Raw genomic sequence first — 28,000 nt, forward strand, 5'->3', positions numbered from 1 at the left:
TATGATTATAACATTTATTACTTTGAAGATCTTATCATTTATACAAAATAGAAATCATAGTAATAATATTACGTTAGCAACTCAATAACAACTTTATTAGTTATCCATTGAAATCAACAGTCAATAAATAATGCTATTTGACCGTTCATCAATAGTCCACAAGTTTCTTATGTGTGAAAGATTTAATAAATTGTTTTGGATTATTTCATATTTTTTTACTTTGCTCAATAAGATAATATAGCAAGTATTTTCTTATTTGCTAAAATAAAGAGTTAGATCCGAAATAACATAATTAGCCTTGCTTTACAACTTTTATCTTATTGAAGAATCACAAATGAATGAATTTCAAATTTACTGGGTAGTTACTTATGTAACGAAACAAATATGTGTTCTACAAACATTCTATATTTACTTAGCAACAAGAGGAGACACTCTAGAATATTAGAGGTACATGTACACTGTTTCACTTTCGTATATTGTTATATATGGTGATTATATAGTTTAATATTTCACAATGTTAATGTGAAGTAATAAAAATAAAACTTATTGAAGGCCTTGTCGGTCAGTTTTCAGTAGACATTGGAAGTGGAAGTACCAAGTAAGCTCTTGCCCTCAGACCAACGGCCGCAGGGCTATAGTTCACTTGTCCTTACCAAAACTCGGGCAAATAATATTTGGCGATTGACCGACAAGCGATTCAATACTAGTTCACGGGTCAAAACCGAACAATACATAAATCCCAAACGCCTGTATAAACACGCATTCATTTACAATGACACACAATTTGACGATCAAAATCATTACAGACGCTTAACAAAATACTTGAATGGGAAGTTTTCGACTTTCTAAAAAAAACATTCATTGTTCAACCCGCTTAAAGGTCCAAATATAGCATGTGGGGAAATGACGTCATATGACGCGTGCACATCTTTGCTCTCGGTTATGTTGGCCTGCGTTTGAAATATTTATAAATAAAATCATGCCAGATCTTAGATTTAAATTGCTTTCATGAATCGAGTGTTAAGAAAATCAAAGTAAAGAAATTACAACTTGGCACATATAAAGTGGTAAATTAAAAAAACAAAAACATTGTTAATAGTAAGAAAGTCGTGTTCTTTCGCAACGTTGACTTTTGGCAGGTTATTACCAATCAAGTGTTTTATGTGTTTGATTTGCATTTCAGCTCAATACTGTTGTGAAAAACTACAGAAACAAGCTCAGTAGCCAACAGTTTAAACATAAACCTCGTTTAATGGCATTGGGTAAACGCCAAAGAAATAGAACTTACAAACAAAAACACAAACAAGAAACATGGAACAACAACACAAACTCCACAAACAGCACAGAGCATATATACTATAGATAAAAATCTAGGTATATTTAGCAAGGATTGTTAGGTACCGCCTTAGAACGGTCAGTAAAATGTAAATTTACTGGGAACTAAAAACCAGTATACGTTCACAAACCTCACTATTATCCCAGCACCTGAATAAAGAAAAAATCGTAAAAGGTAAATCTTATCAAACACTTTTCTGTTTCTGTATACTTTTGTCAAATTTTAGTCATAGTATTTTATAGAGGTGTAAAATTTAAAAACAACAACAACCCTTTTTATGTTTTCGGGGTTTGTGTCCTTTATAGCATACATTGAAGGGTCATTTTCTCTCTATGAAACGAACGACTTTCGACATACAAATAATAAAATTGTGAGCCTGTACAACAAAAAATCTCTAAGATGAAAGTAAAAACCTCATTAAGTGTTTGGATTTGTGCCCTCAACCAGTTGGTGTTTATCAATAAACCTAACATGAGTTCCAACATGAACACTGATGTCATATATGTTTATCAATAATAACACCAATTGGTTTGCATTGAAATATAATATGATCAATATAGAATAAACCCATTATCATCCACGAACACTGTATTTCAATAAGCCACACACGCACCCACGCGCAGACACACGCACACGCAAACACACTTAATAAGAACACATATTGCCTTTGAATTAAAACAGTCTTAGAACAGCTTACATATGTACTGTATCATTGTAGTGTTCTCAGATTTGCGTCAATTGCCACTCAGAGCGCTGTTCTTTGCTGATCTGAAAATACGTTTTTATGATTTATTTATTTATTTATATTTTTACCGATGACATTATTCAACCACGGTGTATCAGTATATCATTTACAATGATTTCTTAAACTATTACACAATATAGATAAATCAATGTACTTATAACGAAAAAAACAATCATCACAAATCCTCATTTTGCAAAAAATGAAGTCATAAAAGAAACGAGCATTCATCACTTGCAGTATTTCATGCATCGCTATAGTAAATTACTGGTCAGTCATAAAGTATTTTCAATACATTGCTTTTAAGGTATTATCTGGGGCCAAACTTAATCTTAGTTGTTTCACTGCACGATCGTTATATATTTCACCGAGTTAGCGTTAAAAATTATGTTTCACGAATGGCTTAGCCATGAGCGAAATATTAACTTTTGGAGTTTACGAGGTGAATTATGTTGCTTTCTTTCACTGAAAGAAACATTTTTTCTTTTTTATTATATTCGAAGGATTCGTTAATGCTGGACGTAAAAAATTGAAATAGCTTAGAGATGTATTTCTAAGAAACTACTTAAGTTTTTTAAAGTCGTATCTATATGTCCTTAAAAGCCAATAAGAATGGTAAATGTGTCCGCCTCTCACCAAAGAGGTTATGGGTTCGATTTCAAACCATGAGTACTTTCTTATGAATCCTCAAAAAAGACACGGTACAGTTTTACTTAGAAAACGGATCAGAGTGATTGATACGTTCATCTGTCTGTAGAGCCGAGCTTAATAAATTTGTATAAACTAACGTTGAACGAGCATGTTAGAAGCTAGAAATAAAAATAGTGAATTAACGATGGAATTGATCCACAGCGTTGTAATTCCTTTAACACCATTGTCGTAGGTTAAAAACCCTATATCGGCATGAATTTCATCCATTGATTTCATTTAGTTGTTGTTATTATCTTATTAGAAATATGCTTTTAAATGAAAACCATGACACAATACAAGAAAAACACTTGACTATACACGTAAAACACGATATTACCGTATGCCAGTTTTGCCATCGTTTGTGTAGTTTGCAGTGATGTTTTCTTGTCCTCCAACATCCTCTCAAAACAGTCATGGATTAGGATGTACTGAGACTGTAATAAACAAAGTTGGCGTTTAACCGATCGTATACGACCAAATATTGTAAGATCAATAATTTGAATTGAAGACTGCCATAAAAACACTAATGAATTGAAAGTATTACCTCCACATTCAAACTAGGTGTGCCTTACGTAAACGAAAAACAATCTTTTAATCTGTTTCTTATAAAATTATATTAATACTTGGACAAACAGCTCGAAAAGGGCCAGTACGATACGATGGTCCCAATTTGGGTCTAAAGATCAACGCTAAGGCTTATGGTATGGTCCTACAAAATAGATTTATATATATATATAGCTTTATGGATGTGACCACATACCTGCTTGCTCGTAATCTTGATACTGCAATCAAAATGCAGCCATTTCTTGAAAATTGAGATAATCTTAGCCACCCAAATCTAAATTTATTACATTTAAAACTTATAAAAGGCAAACCACTAACTTCTGTCTGGACCATGTTGACTCTCTGTTCCCTCATTTCCATGACCATGTCGAAAATGTTGATGCGGTCATCGAAACTGAACGTGGGAGAGTTCAGATACTCTTGCAAGCGATCTATGGCGATATAAGAGCCCGTCCTGCCTACGCCAGCACTAAAATATAAACATGAATGTAGGAGGATATTACAACTATAGTCTCATAAATGGTATCATTACATGACTACAATGCCAACAACTGTAAAGCACATTTGAATGGTTATATAAAGAGTTCCTTTGTAAGTACAACCCCCATCAAAAATATGAAAACAGATATCTGGATTTGAGACTGTAGTTGACAGAACTGTTGTGTAGAACGTAGTCCAGTTATATGACTCCAACGGATGAATGTTTTTTTAAACAATTGTCTGTAATCATATGCAAGCACGTTTCCATACGACATTGAAATATCTGGTAAGTGTTGATATGAATTAATTTAACGTAAATTTTGTTTTAAATTGGAAGACGAACACTAAACACGAATGCTTATCTATCATGTCAATGTTAATTACAATGAAAAGTTTGTTGTTTGTTTGTTTGCTTCTTTTACCATAATGCTTACCTGCAATGAATTACCATAGGGCTGGTCATTTCGTGGGGCACGTGACCTCGGACGGTGCGTACAAATTCGATGAAATTATCAACTTCCACGGCAGCCGTGAAATCCATAAAGTCCAGGTAGTGGAATTGCAGAACTTTCCTAATCTTCGTTACCTATAAATGTTATAATGCAATGATGCAATTTATATTTGTTCGAGAAACATTAACGGCGTGTATGGACCTGTTATGTAAATGACTTCACCTAAGTTTACTACAGTCACGTTAACGCTATCATTCACGATTTATTGGTCTACATTCTGAGAATAAAACCAGCAATCTTCTTCGACAAATATTTTGGATAAAAAAATATTAAGGTGATCATCTGATATATAGAACCGTAGTCATGGCATTTTTAGTGACCGTAAGATAATTTTCGCTAGTATCATACTTTTTCACCTGACAAGACCATCATTCTGATGCTAGGATTGAAGAGTTAAACCCTCTTTTGAGTTCGAAAGATTTTTCTATGAAATTACTTGTTGCATTTTCAATAAATCAAGGGCACATTACTCTTGACTTACAATTGTGATTTGGCTTATGCTAGAACTGAGCCTAAATCTTATGATCATGCATATTCTAGATAAATATGATTAAGATTGGAACATAAATTAAGCCGCTAGAGTGATTTGAATGTCTACTATGGACGTTTTATAAACAAAGTGTAATAACTCTTGAACTACAGTCAGATTTGACCAATTGTCCTGCTTATATTTAAGTCATATATATTCGCTCTAAAATGATAAAGGATTGGTGTATACAGGAATGTGCTACTGTGTAAACAATTTTAAATATGGCATTCCTTTTGGTTGCATAAATCAAGTTCAATAATTCTTCTTTAATTGTCAGATTTGGCCGAGAGATGTAACAGTTTTACATTTTGTTTGACATACAAATTGCCTTTTTTAAATAAATCAAAGGCAATTGTACTTAAACAACTAATTCGATTCGGATCATAATCAAACATTGCCGAGATCTTGTGTATTATCATTATTATTATTATTATTATTATTATTATTATTATTATTATTATTATTATAATTGCAAGCATTACATCGGTGGCGTGCGAGATGTCGAAGATGTTGATGTTAAACTTGTTCATGTTGGTTATCGAGGTCGGGTTGACCACAACATTTCCGTACTGCTTTGGCTCTTGGACAGTGTCCGGCCAGTACATCTCACATTTCACCTGTAGATAGAGACATTTAAAATTGTTTTCATTCTTAAAGCCATTCTTTTATAACAGGCGCCTGTTTGAGATAAAAAGTCGAGTTTGTGCCATAGCCATGTTGTCGTTAACGTCATCAGCACGAGTAAACGTTCTTGTTATCCATCACTTGAAACCTTTTGGTTCTTTGTTTCATAATTTCAACCAATATGTATATTTGTTTGTCATAACTTGTAACCTGTTAGTTCAATATTACAACACACATATATAGAGAAGACGTATGTATGAAGTTATCTCCCTTGTGCGGTTGGAACGGTCTTATTTAGACGAGATGTTGACATTTTTAATACAAACAGTGAACAACTTATAACAGAAATGAATATGGTAAAACTAAAAACAATAGCCACTGTACAAAGTTTGTAATTAACCATATCCAAATAACCTCTTTCATCTAAAACCTTCATTTGCCTTTTACTCTCATTAAAGTAAGTATGTTTTTGGTGTTAACAATTTACAAAGTTTGTGTAAAATAATCAGACTGGGTCATTGTGAATGCATAATGCTTTTAATGTATCCGATGCACAAATAAGCTTTTCATGTTATTCAACCATTGGCAATAATAATTAACGTGCATGCCTGTAGCACCCATGTAATTTTGTTAGCATTAAATAGAGTGTTGCTTACTTTTGCACCAGTCAATTGTAACCATGCCCCCCAGGTCCGGGGATAAACCGGGGGTAGCCGGGGAAATGGGCCATGTTTTTACCTTTCAGGTGACTCCGCAGTACCGGGTGAATGCGGTGTTTTTTTCTTCGCGCAAAATATGGCGGAGAATTTGCCTTACCTAGGCTCCCTGGGGTGCGGGGGCATTTGGCGGGGATTTGACCATCAGTTCGTCCCCGCAGGGCGGAGATTTTACGCGGGGTTGGCTGGACCGAAAGTCAAAGTCCCCGCTATTCCCCGGACCTGGGGGGGGGGGGGCGTGGTTACAATTGACTGGTGCATTATTTCTAATAAGATGAATCAATAATCTTTACATTATATATACAGTTATGCTCTTTTGTATTTTGTATTTTTATTTCAACTTAAATCGGAAGTTGCATAATCGTTTTTCAAAGTCTTAATGTCAAAACAGAGTGTTTGCAATGGTATTGTTGGTATGAATTTAAATATTATTTTACTACACTTAAAAACCTTTTAAATAATTTCGGGTCAGTAGGCATTAAAATGTCATATTAGTGTACATCGGAAACATAAATGCAGCCAATGAGTGCTGGAAGATATATATAAACTCCAATACAAAAAAGTCTGTAATGTAACGTACTTTGTTTCCCTCCTTGCATTGTGTTAACATTACGATCATCATGACGTTCTGTTCCCACACCATTCGCCAGAAGTCGTCGATCGTTCCTGGTAACGGACCTTGGGTTGCTATGTACTCCCGTTGATAATGAAAGCCCTACAACATATGTCAATTAGTAAATGACTCAAAGAGTGATAATCATTATTGGATCAATTAATTCAAAACTTAAAGTACTGTGATATTTCATTAAAGTAACATTAACGATTCACTACTAGTTTCAGAAAAATAATGACCTGGGTTTCTATAATTCTGAAAAAAAATTGACAGAAAGATGCAAATGCATAGATACATTTTATTCCCCCAGTAATGGAGAGCATGCATTGATTACACGCAGTACTTAGCATACATCCCATCTATGCGTCCAACGCCATTTTGACTATAAGACTCCTTCACTGTTGGCTTATAATAAGCTTATACCTAACAGCTAAGCATTTCGGAATGATATATGTATTCCCTCTGTTCTTGCTTACAAGTATTCTAAATACATGCTTAATATAGGATTTAGAACTTTACAAGCGAAACCTCTAAGACTAATATACTGTCTACATACAAGGCGTGCTTTAGAAATCTTCACACTTGACAATTGATGGCATATTTTCTGGATAATGTATATTTTTTATATGAAGCATTTATGTGAACTAGTTTGTACTCTAGGCAAGATGCAACCAAGACTAGACTAGCAGCGTGATTACAGTTTACCAGCGTTTTAACTTACAGACAAATAGTTAGCATTGATATAGTCTGATTCGGGGCAATCGTCATCCAACTGTTGAAGTTTTACCCGGCTATGGTCGACTTGATTTAGTAATAATATAACTTTGTTAGACAATGGCGGTGCATTAGTGTTAAACGTGAAGTTAATAAAAGTATCTACATTAACACTGAAAGACATATTCCCGAATCATATTTAATCTAAAACACTGTCTAATTAAAGTCCAAATTGATTTTTCTTATTTTCGGTTTAGGATCGAATTCCATGTACGTTGAATATATTTACTTACAATTTGAATAACGCTCACTGACTGTTTCTTTGTATACAATTTAATTCTTGTCAAGTTGCTTGTACAGTAGCGCTAAGCAAGAATTCAAGAATACGTCTTCTTTCATTTGCAAAAATATTGATAGCATTTTAAGTAGATAGTGGCTACTACTTGTATCAGTCTAGACTTACCATTGTGTTTACAGATTTCGAAGTTCTTATATAAGAATAAATAACGTCGGAGCAGTTTAGTATACAACTATATGTATGCATTTATCATAATTGCAGCCCAACCCTTATATGTACCCAGACTCACATACTCACTTTGTATAAATAAACTCAAACAAACAGGGTGTTGAATCAAACCAGCAAATTTAATTGTGAAAATAATTCATGTAATCGGAATGTTTTTTGAAGCTCATTTCTATAAATATTACTTACAGGGCAGAATATTGGCCCATCTGTTTTTGGACTTGTTAGGATCAAGTTTGGCAGCCGCGAAGGCGGCCTTCAGTCCTATCTGATCCGCTCGTCGCTTTATCTCCTTTAAACAATAAAACATATTACATGTTAGCATTTAAATTCGTTCATGTGGTTGTAGTTAATAAGGCAACGTAATAAGATGACATTTAGAGGTTCAATACTTGAACAAATAATTCATTAATACAATAAAACTACATGGATACGCTCAGTAATCGAAATATAAATAACAATAAACCCTGTTTTGGGGCTCACGGCAAGGTGCTAAACGATAATGAACTAGAGACACAAACAATTTAAAACAACACACACAGATGCAAACACCACAAACAGTCCGCACACTCATCAAAATTGCTTTTAATGATTGGATTACGGTCAGTGAAACAAGGTTTCTATGGAACCCTATAAGATGACAACATAATGTGCATTCAGGCGACACAGGGTTCAACGTATATGGGCAAAATACTTTCAGCACTTATTTCATACATCTTTGTCAGAACGATTTGATTCAATATCAAACAGGGAGGTAGAACAACTCTGAATCTCTGAATTGAATTGAAAGAAAATGCAATAAAACTAGAGGATACTACTCTATCAAAACGTGTCTCTTCTAATGTACTCGTATATGAGATGGATTGTGAAGACATCTTTTTGTTTATATGAATTGCACTCGGTTCCGTGCAGTATCCTGTATAAGTAACCATGAACAGACATCTCTACCGCGAGACCAAGGTTTCTTGGTGCTAAATAGAAGTTCTTGCACATGCGTTCATGCTCAAAGTGGCGCGTACCTCATACTGAGCTGCCAGGATGAGATGTGTGTCCCTGTGAAGGTCAGCAAGGGCCTCGTTGTATGTTGCTATTGGAATGGATCTAAAAAGATTCTGTGTTTTTCAAGTTTCTTATATTCTATTGTAACGGTGTGAGGACTTCAGTTGAACAAACAATTATTCAGTTTAACAAGACTAAACAAGTTAGGTTTCAAACAAATACTCGTATACATGCATATATCAGTAGCACAACAAATCATATACTATACATTACAGCTAACCGAAAATCAAATACAATTACTCATTTCCATATTAACCTATCGTTCCCAAGTATAAAGCCCATATTCATGGGCTACAGACTTTATAATACACTGACAAAACAACAATAAGCAACATGTATGGACCTGTTCGGCTCTACAATCTCTTGAAGTGTTTCCTGTTCTTCAAATTCCTCGCCCTTTCTCAGCAGTTGTTTTTTCCACTGAAGTCTGGAAGCATTTACAACATTATTGATTTGATCGTCCTTTTACGCTATTACGTTATTTTCATAATCCAGCATTTGGTATTATTTACACATCGTGACATAATGTCTAAATAATGGTAGTTGCATCCAAACCCCAGTTGTTGAAATAATACATGGGCGCTTCAGCATAATTGCATAATTTCGAAAACGACGGTTAAGCAGTTTACGCTACTGATTTTACCATGTTAAAATGGACAAAGTTCAATAACTAGTGTGCAGTATAAATGAATAGCATTGTAATGTATCCGTTAGATTTTTAAATCACTGTTTAACTCCCCTCTTGTTACAATTTCGACATTAGTGTTAATGTAAAGTTCGAAACAAAGGTAATACTTTTAATTAAGATAAAAGATACATTAAACGAATTGATCTGTAATTATCTGAACAATACGAAACTGAAAAAAAAGTACATATACAATAACTGTATTATTTAACTATACTAGAAATTACATACAAAACCTATACTAGAAATTTCATACACAACCTATACTAGAATTTTCATACAAAACCTATACTAGAAATTACATACAAAACCTATACTATAACTTTACTAGAAGATATATACAACAACTATACTAGAAGGTATATACAAAAACTGTACTAGAAGGTACAAATAATTTACTAGTACTAGAAGTTTTATGCTAAAACTATACAAGAAGGTATATACAAATCTATATTAAATTGCATATACAATCCCTATACTAGAAGTTTTAAACAATAACTAAAGTAGAAGATATATACAAAAACTATACAAGAAGTTATATACAAAAACTATACTATAGCATCTAAACAATGTATATACTAGAAGGATTAAACAATAACTAAACAAGAAGTTATATACAAAACTATACTACAGCATATAAACAATGAATATACTTGAAGGTTTAAACAATAACTAAACTAGAAGGTATATACAATAACTATACTAGACGTTATATACAATAACTATACTAGAGCGTATAAACAATGTATATACTAGAAGGTTTAAACAATAACTAAACAAGAAGGTATATACAAAAACAATTCTAGACGTTATATACAATAACTATACTAGAAGGTTTATATAAACACTATATTGGTAGTTATATACATAACTTAACTAGAAGTTATATACAATAACTATACTAGAAGGCTTATACGAAATCTATATGAGAAGTTCTATACCATAGCTATAGTAGAAGGTATATAGAAAGACTATACTTGAAGGTACACGCACAAACAATTCTAGAATGTATTTACAACTACTATACTTTAAGGTAGATACAAAAAACTATACTATACTAGAATATATACAATAACTAGTTTAGAAGGAATTTACAAAAACTTCACTAGAAGTTATACACAATATCTTAACTTGAATTAATACAATAACTATGCTGCCAACGCAAAGCGTGTTATACGTATACCACGTGATATGTGTAAAAACAATCATATTTATACGAAAAAAGTCATTTGAATGCAACAATGAAATAAAAACAAACAAACACAATGTACAATTTTCTTGTACACAATGATTCACACCTTTCATATACACTTTTTTAAACCATTCAATCACACTTACGGGTCAATTGCTCCTCGCCACCAAAGAACCAGAAACATACAGATGAGGATAAAGATGGCAATAAGAATTGGCAATGCAATCAAGGCCCCATCCACATCACCATTCGAATCTTGGTGTGGTTGTTGGATTGTAAATGGTCCATAGTGCTCGGACACAGTGCATGCAACGTTCGTGCAGGCATAAGCCTTTACCCTGTCAAAAGTAAGTGTATGAACATTACAATGAAAATGAATATCATAATGCATTATCCGGGTAAATAAATTATGTGCATGTCCTCTCGAAAATGGCAACAGTAATGATTTCTACCCAGCTCTCAGCTTTCGTTGCAGACGCGACTTCTCCCCGTATATATCGATGAAATGAAGAATTTCCCTACTTTCCGTTAAATAAATGCGTATAACTAAACTAAATAAGGACTGGTCACTTATGTTTAATTCGGTTTACCATAATTCTAATCCACTAGGAAGCGGCCCATTGCAAAAATCTTTAAGATCCTCTTTTCTGCAGTTTCTATTCTTTCCAACCTCAACTTGAAGTTTACCTATTGGAAAGGAATAGTCAAATTTTGGAAACATTGTTACAATTAAAAGCGATTCTAAAAGGTGCACTCTTACTCCCAGATAAGATTTACCACAATTAATAATTTTGTTTTAATATTCCAAAAAGATGAATAAATGTCGGTAACAATGATTCTTATAAAGGATACCGAATTTAATTTGAAATAAATGAGCATAAAACACGGTATTTCTACCTTATGAGACTATAATAGACCACAGTGAATCTTTTAGCATCCAACAATCATTTAATATTTTTTGCGTTTTCTGCTATTAAATACACGGTTGCAATCTTGTCAGTAATTAATAGTTTCCATAAATGCATTAATTAGAATGTTGTTTAAGGTTTACCAGTCAAAATTTATGTTTGTTATACATGTGTATTCATTGACTTTAAATAAGAGTGTCACTTTAAGTGTTTTGAATATTGCAAATTTTTAAAATGAAAGAAACAAACATAAGACTATACCATTCACAATGGGTATCAGGTTGAACGTGAATCTATAAGCACCCTGGTGGTTATAAGATGTAAAATTGCTCCAGCTGCCTAGGCTCAAAACAGTGTTTCTATTTACTGAAAAGCAAATGAAATATTTTGCATTTAAATATATGCTCAACGCAATACAAATCATTACATATGGATTTTTGTTAAGTGCTGTAAAATTTAAAATATTGTGTGGTATTGTCATCACTCTTAACAAAGAATAACTTTACTATGTCAAAACTCCCTTAAATATACCTTTTTTGACCACATCCCGTACATTTCCTCCTACCATTCCATACTTCACTATCTTCCCTTGTATTTCGTTCTTGAAGAAATTAGGATCAAGATTAAAAATCACCGATGACGAGGTGATCTCTAATTTCTCAATATGAGAGTCCATTTTGGGGGGAGCTTTAATATGAAAAATAAAAATATTCAAATTGAAACAAGAAAATGTTTATGTTATTATTGATGGACTGAAAAATGTACAAGACATTACCATGAATAGATATTAGAAAAATACAACAGTGAATCTAATATGAAAAAAAATCAAGTTTGTTTTTCTTTATATTTCATCATGATTTAGTTAATTTAGTTTAGGAGCCATAAAACAAACGCATGAAAAGGTAATCAACATTGTTGAACCTGAACTTACCGCATTCTTCCGTCCAAAATACCTTGTTTTCAGGCCTTCCTCTGACCCCATTTCTTCCAACAGCATATAGCTGTAATAATATGTACCAAATGTTTATTAAATGTTCACCAGGCCATTATAGCTCTGAAAATCACATGTCTTTAAACGTATCATACGACAGCTTTTTCTAGTATTGATGCTATATGTAATTGCTCAAAATAATTGTTCACTGGCCAATTAAAACAAAGATTAAAAGTTATGGCAGTTTAAAATTTAGTTTTAAATGTGGATTATTTTGACTTTACGATCTGCTGGCTTACGATCGCCACAAAGAAGGGCACTAGATGTTCCACAACATGTTCTCGCAAAAATGATTTCGTTTATAATATACATGTATTTACTTCTTTGTCAAATCCTTAACTTACAAATATTTACATTATTCTAGACACTAAGATACGAATACAATCCAATAAAATAAACAGTCTGACCTGCCATTGATGTCCCCAGTTAGCGGTGAGACCTGTATGTTCCAATGAAAACTTTCTGTTGTTAAACGCAAATGGTTGAGGGTTATCAACGGTAAATGTGAACACCTCGGTCTTACGCAACTCCCTCATGACAACATAACGTGTGATATTGGCATTTCTGTCTTGGAGGTTGGGTTCGCTCCAGGTAACATTGATCTTTGTTGCGTCACAGGTGTTTTTTAAATCAGTGAATTTGATAACGTTAAATGATGTCGGTTTTCCTGGGGCTAAAACAAATTCAGAAATCCATTTCATTTGATTCATAATTATATCGGCATAATATCAAACACAATTAAATTCGGGCCAATAAATCCGTTCAATTTACGTAGGAGCTTTGAAATAATATGATTAGATTAACATTGACCCTTTACATAATAATCATAAGCTAATCAAAAAGTCTAATCAACTTCAATTAAACTTTAACCAGATTATTTTCAGCAAATATGCGGGGTACTTTCATTAAGGTTTGATCTTAGTATGAAGGATAACATTCCAGTTGACATTTTGCAAAATAATGTTTAAAGCTGCACTCTCACAGATAGACAGTATTGACATTTATTTTAGTTTTTGTCTTAGAATCAGCTGATTTTGATATTAATGCCTTCAATACCATCATATAAGGTAATATTTTCACTTTATTCAGTATTGTTGGGATAAGAGTGAGGTTGTGCACGCACACTGGTTTAAACACCCAGTAATTTTACATTTTACTGACCGTTCCAAATCGGGACCAAACAATCCTTGATAAACTCGCCTCTTTCTAAATAGCATACATGCTCTGTGTTATTTGCCGAGTTTTGGGCTGTTGTTCCATGTTTCTTGTTTGTGATTTTCTGTTATTGTGTTCTATGTCTTTGGCGTTTACCTTGTGCCATTAAACCGGGTTTATGTTTAAACTTTTGGCTACTGAGCTTGTTTCTATAGTTTTTCATATACATATTGTATTATTGGTTTCAAGCATTTACGCAAAATTGGCTCATTCCAAAACAAAAAAAAAATATAAAAAAATGTCAAAACGGTCAATCTGTGAGAGTGCAGCTTTAAATATGATTCTGACATACATACTTGATTCTTGTGTAAAGAAAGGCTCAGAGATTGTTGGTTCACTGATCCCTCCCCTGGTTTTTGCAATGACCTCAACCTTATACCTCCAAAATTCGTGGAGATTCTCGATCACACATCCAGTGGTCGTGTAATCTGTGAAGTGTATTACACCCATGGTGTTGTATGTGCACATATGATTCATAAATGGTATTCACAATTGACACCAAACCCAATTTTCGCTAAAAAGCTTAACATGCCAAAGTATTATTTCATTAAGCTACATTTCATACTTTAATATGAGGTTTTAAAACAGAATAAAAGTTCATCGCGATAATCTTAAATATAACTTTGTTTATTAATTTCAAAACTCTCACGAAAGGAAGAATATTTCACGATTTGGAGCTCAATTTAATTCTAAAATAAAGAAACAAAGATGTTTCAAAAAATTGTAGTCAGATGTATGGAAGAATCCTTCTGGTTTTGATTGAGACTGTTTACCAGTGCAGCACTGTGCACGACCTATATTCTATTTCAAGAACTGCTACACTTAATCCACATAATCGGACATGAATTGAAAGATTTAATCAACGTATTGCAAGATTTTCTGCATTAAATATTGAGCTTGGTGGTTATAACATAACTGAACGAAATACATTATTATTGGATTTTGAAATAATGAAAGCTGAACATTCTTAATGAGAGTAGGCAAAGTTCGGCGATATAAGAACATGCAAAATAAACAAAACCGTTAGTGGAAAAAAATATGTTCATGTCCACATGCTTTATTAAAACTGTTAATTAAGAAAACAGATTGCAATAGGGTAGTTGAAAGGTGACGTTTACCATCTTTTACATCGCGTTTTTAAAACAATGACCATTTTATTTGTTCATTTTGTTTTGTTTGTTATTTGTTTGATATAATCGGCTTTTTCAAACACGATTGTCACTTGATGGTGGCATCCGTAACTATTCCGCCATGGTTGCACTTACCTTATAGGGACAAAACAAGAGAAGAAACACGTCAAATAGACAGTTTATATCACATGAATTGAGTTAAAAGGGCGACTTTCATAAAGACAGAATGTTTACATGACTGCCGAGGATATTTTCAAACTCACTGGTATCTTTCTCTGAAATGTTTTACAACCCTGGTTAATGCTGGATGTAGTCGCAATGTACACATTACAGGGAAATTAACATGGCAAAAGTAATTATATAATGAATGTTTTGTGTATTATATTTATGATCTTTGAAAGCGGATTTTCTTGAAATCGACAAGAGTAATAAGTTAAAAGCAAGCGCAAACATTCGTGAAATGCACTTTATGACCAAGAACCAAAGAAAATTGTATCTGCTCCAAACCCAAAAAGGCTTTTAAATACAGAAATAATTTATTCTTTGTTCTCGCTTACCTTCAACTTCACACCGAGCAGTGTGTTCCTGTCTAGGTATCATGCTCCAAGCGACCGCTGTGTAGTTGGTTGGATCTGGGTTTATTTCAGGAATCGTCCATGTCACGTTTATCGCCGTTGACTCAATATCGCGTATTGTTACATTGCCCACAGGGCCCGGTCCTGATGCAATGCATATAAATACCGTTTATTGTTTGTCAGTATATTCATACTAAATGGGTTTCTATTTTTTCTTCCAGCTTAAATTAATACATTGTTTACCATTTTCAAAATATACTCCAAGTGATTTAACGTATCTTGACGTAAACTTTATGTAATGCATAATATTCCTTATATTACTTTTTGATTTGCCAATCCACAGCCCTTGGGCTTTTCCCTACCTAATTTAAGTCCAAACTGATCGATTATATCAAAAACAATTGGTATTTCATTGTGATTTAAACATTTTAAACATTTACTTGTTTCAATTGTTCGTTGTGTGATATTACTGGAAGGCCCTCGTCCTGTAGTTGTAAACGGCGTCACCAATAGCTCATACTCTTCATTATGTTCAAGTCTGTATATGGTATAGCGCATGTTCTCTTGGTTGACACGAATTGGATCAGGCGTTGGCGAAAAACAGTTGTCATCATAGGGTTCCTGTCAAATGTTACTTATCATTAACTAAATTAATAAAGTTCCAGTGCAGATATTTTATGTTAGTCTCAATAGAATCTAAGAATGATGTCGTTAATCGGGTAACATACAAAACGGAGATCTTTATCTGATAATCATTCCTTCAATAGGCAATGAATAGCGGGTCATTTGATACCGATATTTGTCATCTGATAATATCCCGGTATCACTGTAAAGTGATACCGGGTGCCGGCACCACCCTACTTTCAGATTGAGATTACCTCTGATGTCAGTGGGTCAAAGGTCAAGGATGGTGTGATCGTAACCTGAAAATACACAGTTTCCTATCAATAATTGAAAAACTCTTCTTAGGCATAGGGACCTCGAACTTGGTAGAGGTCCCTCATACATGACCAGCGCTCTAACTATTTTGAGATCAAAGGTGACCTTGAGCTAAAATTCTGATTTCTTTCAATAACTGAAGAATGCTTGTATCCTTAAATTTGGTATGCTAGATAACTTCATCTGCTTCCTTTTAGTCATGTTTCAACAACACTGGCGGCGTCTTTAATGCTTTGCATAAAAAATTGTCTTGTTAATAGCTGACCTATGCTGTGAATATGGTCTATGATGTTTTACCATTATATTACCTAAAGTTTGATATTGAATACCAACCAGGCCAAAACATACTGGACCAAACAAAAGCACCGTGCAATGATGTTAGATTTGAAAATGGACACAGGTTTTAAGGACTTACCCCTTTGGATCACATGGATATGGTATGTATGTAAGAAACTAAACATCCATTGATTAATCAATAGAACAATTAAAGCTTAGATTCGTTGCATTCACATTTTCCCAACTGAACAAGAATTTGTAGCATCGATTACATTATCTTCTCTCTTCATTTTTATAAACATCTTAAAGGCGCACGAAATAGGTTGATGTAAAACTCTGTTTTTCATTTTAATGCATTATCATGATAGCTGCTCAAATATAAAAAAATATTAGCCTTAATCAAAGTTTTGTTTAATTAATAACTACCTGACCACAAATTCCCCAATTAAAAAAGCGTTACACTATTTTTTTCTAGTACCTAAATCAGATGCATTTTTGTGTTTTGATAAATTAAGTCAAATGATAAATTAAGTCACATGGATGATTCAAACGTACTCCTTATACAACGGAAGAGTACCATTTTACTCGAACACCTATATTGTACATGGATGATTCAAACGTACTCCTTATACAACGGAAGAGTACCATTTTACTCGAACACCTATATTGTACATGGATGATTCAAACGTACTCCTTATACAACGGAAGAGTACCATTTTACTCGAACACCTATATTGTACATGGATGATTCAAACGTTCTCCTTATACAACGGAAGAGTACCATTTTACTCGAACACCTATATTGTACATGGATGATTCAAACGTATTCCTTATACAACGGAAGAGTACCATTTTACTCGAACACCTATATTGTACATGGATGATTCAAACGTACTCCTTATACAACGGAAGAGTACCATTTTACTCGAACACCTATATTGTACATGGATGATTCAAACGTACTCCTTATACAACGGAAGAGTACCATTTTACTCGAACACCTATATTGTACATGGATGATTCAAACGTACTCCTTATACAACGGAAGAGTACCATTTTACTCGAACACCTATATTGTACATGGATGATTCAAACGTACTCCTTATACAACGGAAGAGTACCATTTTACTCGAACACCTATATTGTACATGGATGATTCAAACGTACTCCTTATACAACGGAAGAGTACCATTTTACTCGAACACCTATATTGTACATGGATGATTCAAACGTATTCCTTATACAACGGAAGAGTACCATTTTACTCGAACACCTATATTGTACATGGATGATTCAAACGTATTCCTTATACAACGGAAGAGTACCATTTTACTCGAACACCTATATTGTACATGGATGATTCAAACGTACTCCTTATACAACGGAAGAGTACCATTTTACTCGAACACCTATATTGTACATGGATGATTCAAACGTACTCCTTATACAACGGAACAGTACCATTTTACTCGAACAGCTATATTAAATATCAAACATAATTTGATTATAATAACAAATTAAAAACAAATCCAAGTATTTCCCGTACTTCCCTGGCTAAATAGGTACGCTTGTATGTTGAGATGAAAACGTCGCAGTTGACTTCTCCTTTAATCCACTGAAGCTGGTACCTTTCAATATCACCATTCGGGACACCTGGACGTGACCAGATCACGGTAATGGTTGTGTTTGTTGCCTGTGCGTACAGTCCAGTGACACTCTCGGGTGCTGTGGGGTGGGGGTGGGGGTAAAGAGATACTTCTGTTATCATGCAATCAAAGTAGGTCACAAAATACCCTTGTCCAAACATTTTCGATACATATGTTTGGTGTAAACCTTAGCCACTTAAAAGAAATAATTCCAATTATATTGTATATATCAATTTTATGGTGTTGTCAATGATACATATGTCTTTTACAGTAAAACTGCGGTCGTTCAAACAGGCGGTCAGTCGAGGTCGAAGCTTAGTCCCGACCATTATTCCGATTTTCATATAAAATATACTGACGCTGGATCGAAACCTAAATAAGTACATAATAGGTGTCGAAGTAAACTGACGACAAATGCATTGTAAAACATGCATTACATACTAAAATGGGTCGTTCAAAACATCGGATCACTCGAGGTTTTAGCTCGGTTCCCGGCGTCCGCAAGCGATCGCAGTTTTTCTGTAAATCCGCATACAACTTAAAGTTAAATGCACTTACTCGATTCATAAGTTCTTCTTGCAACGGAAACCACTCTTCCCGTAAACATCTCGTTAACAGCAGCAACAGAAAATGTAAAAAATGCACCTGAAAAAAGGTGAGTTAATTATCGATTACTGTATAATATCGTATGCTCACTATTCTTAAGTGTGGATTCTTGTTTCATGTCAGTTTTTAAAATTATATTTGAATATTAGTATATGACGTCATTGCTCATGGTGGGGTATTCATCTGAACAACAAAAACAAATGTTTTGCAAGAGATAAGGTTACATTTATTTCATAACAATGTGTAAAAATAAATTAAAGAACCATTGAAATAACAGTAAATAGGTACGAGAAACAAAACCTCGCAACAATTCAAAAGATCGCTTTTTTCTTCAACATAACTAATTTTTGCTAACGACGACAAAAATATCAAACATAAAAGATAAGGGTCTATCCCAGTAGACAGTACCTGTAAACGGAAGTGACAATCTGGTTTCAAAGTGGTTCCCAGTCATGTCCATTTCCGACGCTGTTTTGTTAGTGCAGTTTGTTTCGGAGTATGACTGGTCCCAATAGTGCTTGTAAGCAAAGCACACCGTGTAGGCAGAAATCACCCCATTTGGGAATTTGGGGGTATCCCACTTTAAGTTAACCGTTTTACCAAGAACTACAACTTCCACGTTTAATGGCTCACTCGGTTCTGAAATTAAATAAAACTATTAAATAATGTGTTCATGGAGCACAATTTGAAATTCAAACAGGTATGCTTTGTAATCGAAACACCTTGAATGTTTGTTTTAATCAAAACATGTGGTTTATTGAAATGCCATCACATGAGAGTGGAAATAAATTATCGATGAGTTACGGTATGTTGTTGGTCCCAGTATGTTTATAGATCTCAGTATGTTTAAAGATGTAGTTGGTGTGGTTGTATCATATGTCGTCGCCTCAGTTGACTCTCTTGTAGGTGCAGCCTCTAAAACCTGTATCTGTTCCAAGAGGATTTGACATTTTTTATAACAGATGAATTATAATCATTTACGATTTTGTGATCATTAAAATATATCCATTCATGTTCTCAAGTAATTTCTTAGCTTAATAAAATTTACCCTTGGTTCTTCCATCCATTATGATGTAAGACGTTAAACTGACTAGATCCTACTTCTTGTTCTCAATATCATTTCAAGTATAGGCACTTCAAATGTTATTCATTTTCACAAGCGATTGCTTTAATACAAGAATAACTTTTTGTTTGTTTAAAGTCCTCCTTAGCAAACATGTTCATAAGCTACAGCATGCATTGCTTAATTACAATTATATTTCAAAGGTTACAACACTACTCCGTTATCATGTTTAGGTTGATTTTCTGTTATACAACTAGTCGCTTGTTATGCTTTATAGACATGTTTGTTTGCGTTCTTTACTTCATATGTATACGTTACCGCCTTACGTTTCACAATGACTTTACCATTTAAAACTTCATAATTGCTCGAAATAAAACATAACACTACATATTGTTCTGCTGCACTACCATGTTCATTCTGTACTTTTGTCTACACTATATTTGCTTTACTATAATAATACTTCTTTACATTCATAAAAGAAAATCTATATGATCAACTTCGTTAAAAATTACAAACTTTATAACTAATACCTTTTAAAAGCAATATAAGCATTACTAATTTAACCAACAACATTTGTTTACAACCAGTTAACAAGAACACCCCTTAAATAAGTAAAGCTTAAATTATAAATTTTAATTAGAATGAGGATATTGTCCCTAATCCAAAAGTTCCCAAAATACATTCTCAAAACCTGGTGTTTTTAATGTCCACTAAACTAAATTTTCATTAAATATTGAAAACACTGTATGAGCATAATACGTGAATTTCTATATCAAACAACTCATTCAGAGACCTCCGACAACGCTTGAACTGAAATCCTTTTAGAACAGTTATGAATGTTCTAGCACTGGTGAACCTTTTCAGAAACTTTAATTTTACAATTATTCCAAGATGAGATAGGTTTGCCCTTAATCACAAAACAATAATCTTCAAGAACTCCCTCAAACTCTACAAAGTTCACTTAATAATTCTTGGTCACCGATCAAGAAAATAGACGGTGCAAATTTAAAATCAAATACAAATAACAATACCCTACACTCTATACTACACACCTTAGAATACTGTAAACTGTTAACATATTATCTACACGTTATATATCTGATCATATACTACTTAATACATAAGTTAATACTATATCCGTGTTACATCTGACCAGTTGATAACTGTTTTACTTCTCTACTCGTTCCTCACTTGACTACTACACACTTTATACATGTGTTACTACCATTAACCACTCTAGACTTTATACATGTCTTCGTACTCGACACGTTATATATATGATCAGATAACACTTTATACATGACTTAATACTCGAAACGTTATATATCGGATCACAAAACACTTTGACATGACTTCATACTCGACACGTTATATATGTGATCACATAACACTTTATCCCTCTCTTTATGCTTGACACGTTATATATCTGATCACATAACACTTTATACATGTCTTCGTATTCGACACGTTATATATATGATCACATAACACTTTATACATGACTTCATACTCGAAACGTTATATATCGGATCACAAAACACTTTGACATGACTTCATACTCGACACGTTATATATGTGATCACATAACACTTTATCCCTCTCTTTATGCTTGACACGTTATATATATGACCACATAACACTTTATACCTGTCTTCACACTCGACATGTTATATATCTGATCACATAACACTTTATACATGATTTCATACTCGACATGTTATATATCTGATCACATAACACTTTATACATGATTTCATACTCGGCACGTTATATATCTGATCACATAACAACTTTTACAGGATTTCATACTCGACACGTTATATATATGATTACATAACACTTTATACATGATTTAGTACTCGACACTTTATATATCTGATCACATGACACTTTATACATGATTTCGTACTTGACACGTTATATATCTGATCACATAACACTTTATACATGATGTCATATTCGACACGTTATATATCTTATCACATAACACTTTATACATGATTTCATACTCGACACGTTATATATCGGATCCCATAACACTTTATATCTGTCTACATACTCGGCAAGTTATATATCGGATCCCATAACACTTTATACGTGTCTTCTAACTCGACACGTTATATATCTGATCACATAACACTTTATACATGATTTCATACTCGACACGTTATATTTCTGATCACATAACACTTTATACGTGTCTTCTAACTCGACACGTTATATATCTGATCACATAACACTTTATACATGATTTCATACTCGACACGTTATATTTCTGATCACATAAGACTTGATACATGATTTCATACTCGACAAGTTATATATCTGATCACATAACACTTGATACATGATTTCATACTTGACACGTTATATATCAGGTCACATAACACTTTAAACATTTTTTTTTTAATTCTATATTTGCTCTCACCCTTTATGGTTCCGTTTTTCCCGTATATCCCATATTGGGTCACCTACTAACCCCGTAACTTATAATACCTTTATACCTATATACCTTATGCTATACACCTGATATTTTTATTCTACACTATATTCAAACATTATCACCCTAAATTTTATACTATCTATATTCATTTTTACTCTAAAATTTACACTATATACATATACACTATTTCACAAAGTTTTATACATTTTATATCATTCTCCATTTTATACATGTTTGACCACTCTACACGCAATAGATGTTTAATTTATCTATACTTTATTTATTATTTACTAATCTACACATTATATACACGACTATTGTTTAATTTGTGCAGGTGTCACTACTCTACGCGTTATATTATTTATCATTGTACACTATATACATGTATTTTACACAAAACTTTACTCATGTTTAATAATTCAAAATTTGTTTATAGTTAACACTTAAAACATGTTTTACTACTGCTCTCTCTATACATGTTTTACTACTCTACATTATATACAATGTTTACTACTCTTCACTTGTTTTACATGTTTTACAACTCTACATTGTATACAGGTTTTACTATTCTATACTGTATACATGTTTTACTACTCTACACTATATACATGCTTTACTACTTTATACAGTATACATATTTTACTACTCTACCATTTATACAGGTTTTACTACTCTTTACTATATACATGTTTTTCTACTTTACACTTCAAACATGTGTTACTACTCTATACTATATACATGTTTTACTACTCTTCACTTTATACATGTTTTACTACTTTTCACTTTATTCATGATTTACCACTCTATACTGTATACATGTTTTACTACACTACACTTTATACATGTTTTACTACTCTACACTGTATATTTGTTTTACTACTCTATACTGTATACATGTTTTATAACTCTATAATGTATACATGTTTTTTTCTACTCTACACTGTATCCATGTTTTACTACTTTATACTATATACATGTTTTACTATGTTTTACCATTCTTTATTGTATACAAGTTTTACCACTTTTTACCACTTTATAATGTTAACATGTTTACTTCTCTATACTATATAGATGTTTTACTTCTCTACACTGTTTACATCTTTTACTACTCTATACTTTATACATGTTGCACTATTCTATATTATATACATGTTTTACTACTCTACACTTTATCCATGTTTTACTACTCTACACTGTATACATGTATTACTTCTCTATACTGTATACATGTTTTACTACTCTACATTGTATGCATGCTTTACTACTCTACACTGTATCCATGTTTTACTACTCTAAACTGTATACATGTTTTATTACTCTATAATGTATACATGTTTTACTACTCTATACTATATACATGTTTTACAACTCTACACTGCATGCGTGTTTAAATACTCTACATTGTATACATGTTTAACTACTCTACACTGTATATTTGTTTTACTACTCTATACTGTATACATGTTTTACTACTCTTCATTTTATACATGTTTTACTAATCAACACTGTATACATGTTTTACTACTCTTCATTTGATACATGTTTTACTACTCTTCACTGTATCCATGTTTTACTACTCTACACGTACTGTATACATGTTTAACTACTCTACACTTTACATGTTTTACTACTCTATACTGTATACATGTTTTACTACAATACACTTTATACATGTTTTACTACTCTACACTGTATTCATGTTTTACTATCTACACTGTATATTTGTATTACTACTCTATACTGTATAAATGTTTTATTACTCAATAATGTATACATGTTTTACTACTCTACACTGTATGCATGTTTTACTACTCTACACTGTATACATGTTTTACTACTATTCATTTTATACATGTTTTACTACTCTTCACTGTATCCATGTTTTACTACTCTACACGTACTGTATACATGTTTTACTACTCTACACTTTACATAATTTACTACTCTATTCTGTATACATGTTTTACTACTCTACACTGTATACATGTTTTACTACTCTACACTGTATACATGTTTTACTACTCTATACTGTATACATGTTTTACTACTCTACACTTTATACATGACTACTCTACGTTTAGCTACTCGTTAATTTGTGTCTGTTATTGCTTCACACTTTATACATCATTTACTCCTCTGTAGGTTTTTTACTTCGATACTCTTCGCCTTTTATATGTTTAACCGACTCCTTTAAGTATGTTGTACTACGTTATATAAATGAACAATAGTGTAGAGTATTAAAACATGTAAAATGTATACTTGTAATAACTAAATACTCTACACGTTATTTACCTGATTAAATTACACTTTATACATGTTAACAAACTAGACTGGGCTACGAAACACTTTATACATGTTTTACCATTTGACTACTTTATATGTTATGTACTGATCTTCTCAGTACTTCACGCATTTATAACTACACTACACATTTTACGTTTTCAATTTTCTACACGTTATTAGTTGAATATTTTTATACTTTATACATGCGTTATGCTCTTCACATAATATTTTTGACTACTACATATTTTAATACTCTAAACGTTATATACTCGACTACTCTACATTTTAAACATATTTCACTATTTTACATTAAACATATATTTTCATACTCATATACTTGTAATAACTTCTTTACACTTTGTACATATTTCACTACTTAACAGATTATATACTTGACTTCTTTACACTTTATAAATGTTTAAATACTCAATACTTAATACATGTATTACTACTCTGAACTTTATATAGATCACTACTCTATACTTTATACACGTTTTACTACTCTGCACTTTATATAGTTCACTACTCTATACTTTATACATGTTTTACTACTCTGCACTTTATATAGTTCACTACTCTATACTTTATACATGTTTTACTACTCTGCACTTTATATAGTTCACTAATCTATACTTTATACACGTTTTACTACTCTGCACTTTATATAGTTCACTACTCTATACTTAATACATGTTTTACTACTCTGCCCTTTATATAGTTCACTACTTTACACTTTATTTACGTTTTTCTCCTCTACACTTTGTATGTGAATAAAAATACTCCGAGCTCCGTACTACATTCTGTACATTCGACTTACAATTGAACGTATAATATATATCTGTTTTGAAGATTTGCTTTTAATTTTCTCTTTATACTTGCTTGATTTCTTATTTCTTTTTTATTATTATACACTCTGCTACAGAACCAGAAATGGCTATTTATCATCTATATCATGTTATTGATGTTTAAATACTTCGTCAAACAGCCCCGCATGATCGCTTTGTTTTAACTGCGGAATAAAAGGCATTTTAGGGCAAAACAATGCTTATTTTCAGAATTTCTTAACAGCCTTTGAACCAAATCAGCAGTATGTTAAACCATTTTTAGGTCTGTATGACTTGTATCTGTTTAACAAAACCTGTTAATAATAACTATTATATTGCAAATAAGGACGAAACATTTGACGGACCATTGTAAATCTCAAAGTTATGATACAATGATTGCCAGTATCGTCGAACTATCAAACATATCTACTAGCATTCAATTCACTTTCAATTGACAAGTATATGGTTTTGTAACAGCGTTTTCTTAACAAGTTCCATAGGTTCACTTAGCCCCATATGTCAAGTATTCTTTGTGGGCATACATATTATTAAATTAATAATAAAATAAAGTTAATCAATCAATCTTCATTTGCAGAAACATACTTACATTGATTATAAGAACTGCTAGGTGCACGATTAACACCTGGGAATACGTCCACTGGCTTCGTTTGAAGGCATTCATCTGAAAAATGTCGGTAATACAACATCAAATGCAAAATGAGTGGGTAAAGACGCTCTTCAACATCATGATCTGAAGAATCAATATCATAGATTTCTCAAACAAATACAATAGTTAATACAGTTTGTATGCAGTCTAAGTAAGTTTATATTCATCGATTAAAATGTGACCATTGGAATAAACCTACAGGAAAGTTACATGTCTAATTTTGCATATTGAACTCATTCCCACTTTATAAACAAAGCTCATTTTTTGCAATTTGCATCATCCTTAAAAACATCATCTCTATGCGCACAGCTAAAAACACTTAAAGGCAACAATAAAAAGTGGGGATAATCACTTGATCAGTAGGTTTAGGTCAGGAAATCGACATTTTCAATGAAAAAAAATTTGGATTCAGGATATGATAAGTATGAATCCGTTTTCATGAAAATATTTTAATTTAAGATTTCAACAGTACATCCAAACACATTTTCATCAATTAATGTATGATTACATAAGACAGTAATGTTAGTAACCTTGTCATTAGGTATTGCTTCAATTGAATTGAAATTAGTCCGCCGTGGTCGAATAAGTATACTGCATACTATCATAAACATAGTATATGAAAATACTAGCTGTTAAATTATATAGAATAAAACCCACAGTAGATCTTTAAAGTGACACTCTTATTCAAAATCAATATTTATATAATATATAACATAGTGACATACAGATGTATTACAAACATAAGTTATAAGTGATAAATTTTAGCTACTTACTAAATAATGCATTTATGGAAAATATTAAATACTGATAACAATATTGTGACCGTGTATTTAATAGCTGAAAACGCAAATTTTTTAACGATTGGTAAGATAAGTTGAGTTTTGTGCTAATCGATTTACTGTCATATATTATCGTCTCTTACGGTGGAAATACCGTGTCTGTTGCATCTTTCTTTCAAATGAAACTCGGTATTTTTCATAAGAAGCATTTTTTTCGATATTTATTCATACTTATTTGGTATATCAAACATTTGTATTCATTGTGGAAAATCTTATTTGGGAGTAAGAGCGCATCTTTAAATTCATAAACCAACAATTATACAGCCATGAAGAAAAAAAATCGTATTTAAATGAACTTACCATAACAAAAGTCTCTTCTAAAACAAGTTAATAAACAACTTCCATCGCTCCGACTTTCAGTTCCTTCTTCTTTCTTTCAAAGTCACGTGACCACGCAAGGCTGTTAAGTGCGCACGCATAATAAACAAACGTTGCTTTTTTAAGTACAGTTCTATGTATATTTTTGTAATTCAAAAACAAAATGTATAAAAGACGAATATAATCACTTAAATCCAGTGAATTTAATTGTGTTAAAATATATGGTTTACATTTGCAAAGACTGTGATTAATTATAACTAATTTGTATGCTTCTCATTTAATTACAAATACATTGCAG

General features: G+C 32.5%; 1 protein-coding gene across 3 annotated transcripts; it reads right to left on the reverse strand.

Annotated features, from left to right (window-relative positions):
• Window positions 1-65: 65 nt before the first annotated feature.
• Window positions 66-27,994, reverse strand: LOC128236743 (tyrosine-protein phosphatase 10D-like). Of its 3 annotated transcripts, XM_052951827.1 has the most exons (27): window positions 27,685-27,994; window positions 26,486-26,560; window positions 20,070-20,193; window positions 19,674-19,904; window positions 19,218-19,304; window positions 18,560-18,738; window positions 16,677-16,721; window positions 16,239-16,419; window positions 15,781-15,942; window positions 14,390-14,521; window positions 13,286-13,551; window positions 12,819-12,888; window positions 12,419-12,574; window positions 12,149-12,253; window positions 11,570-11,666; window positions 11,126-11,317; window positions 9,446-9,529; window positions 9,063-9,144; window positions 8,233-8,335; window positions 7,528-7,607; window positions 6,774-6,908; window positions 5,336-5,470; window positions 4,247-4,398; window positions 3,651-3,801; window positions 3,106-3,202; window positions 2,034-2,104; window positions 68-1,485 (listed from the first exon to the last, which is right to left on the reverse strand). In XM_052951827.1, exons 1-26 carry the CDS (start codon window positions 27,685-27,687, stop codon window positions 2,082-2,084), a joined length of 3,147 nt encoding a protein of 1,048 aa, XP_052807787.1. In that variant the 5' UTR covers window positions 27,688-27,994; the 3' UTR covers window positions 68-1,485; window positions 2,034-2,081. The 3 variants fall into 3 exon arrangements, with proteins under 3 accessions (XP_052807786.1, XP_052807788.1, XP_052807787.1); XM_052951826.1 differs by having other exon boundaries at window positions 66-2,104; window positions 27,685-27,993; XM_052951828.1 differs by lacking the exons at window positions 26,486-26,560; window positions 27,685-27,994 and adding an exon at window positions 20,314-20,343 and having other exon boundaries at window positions 66-2,104.
• Between the last annotated feature and the right edge of the window lie 6 nt (window positions 27,995-28,000).

The sequence above is a fragment of the Mya arenaria genome, chromosome 6 (genome assembly GCF_026914265.1).
Source record: "Mya arenaria isolate MELC-2E11 chromosome 6, ASM2691426v1".
Taxonomy (NCBI): Eukaryota; Metazoa; Mollusca; class Bivalvia; order Myida; family Myidae; genus Mya; species Mya arenaria.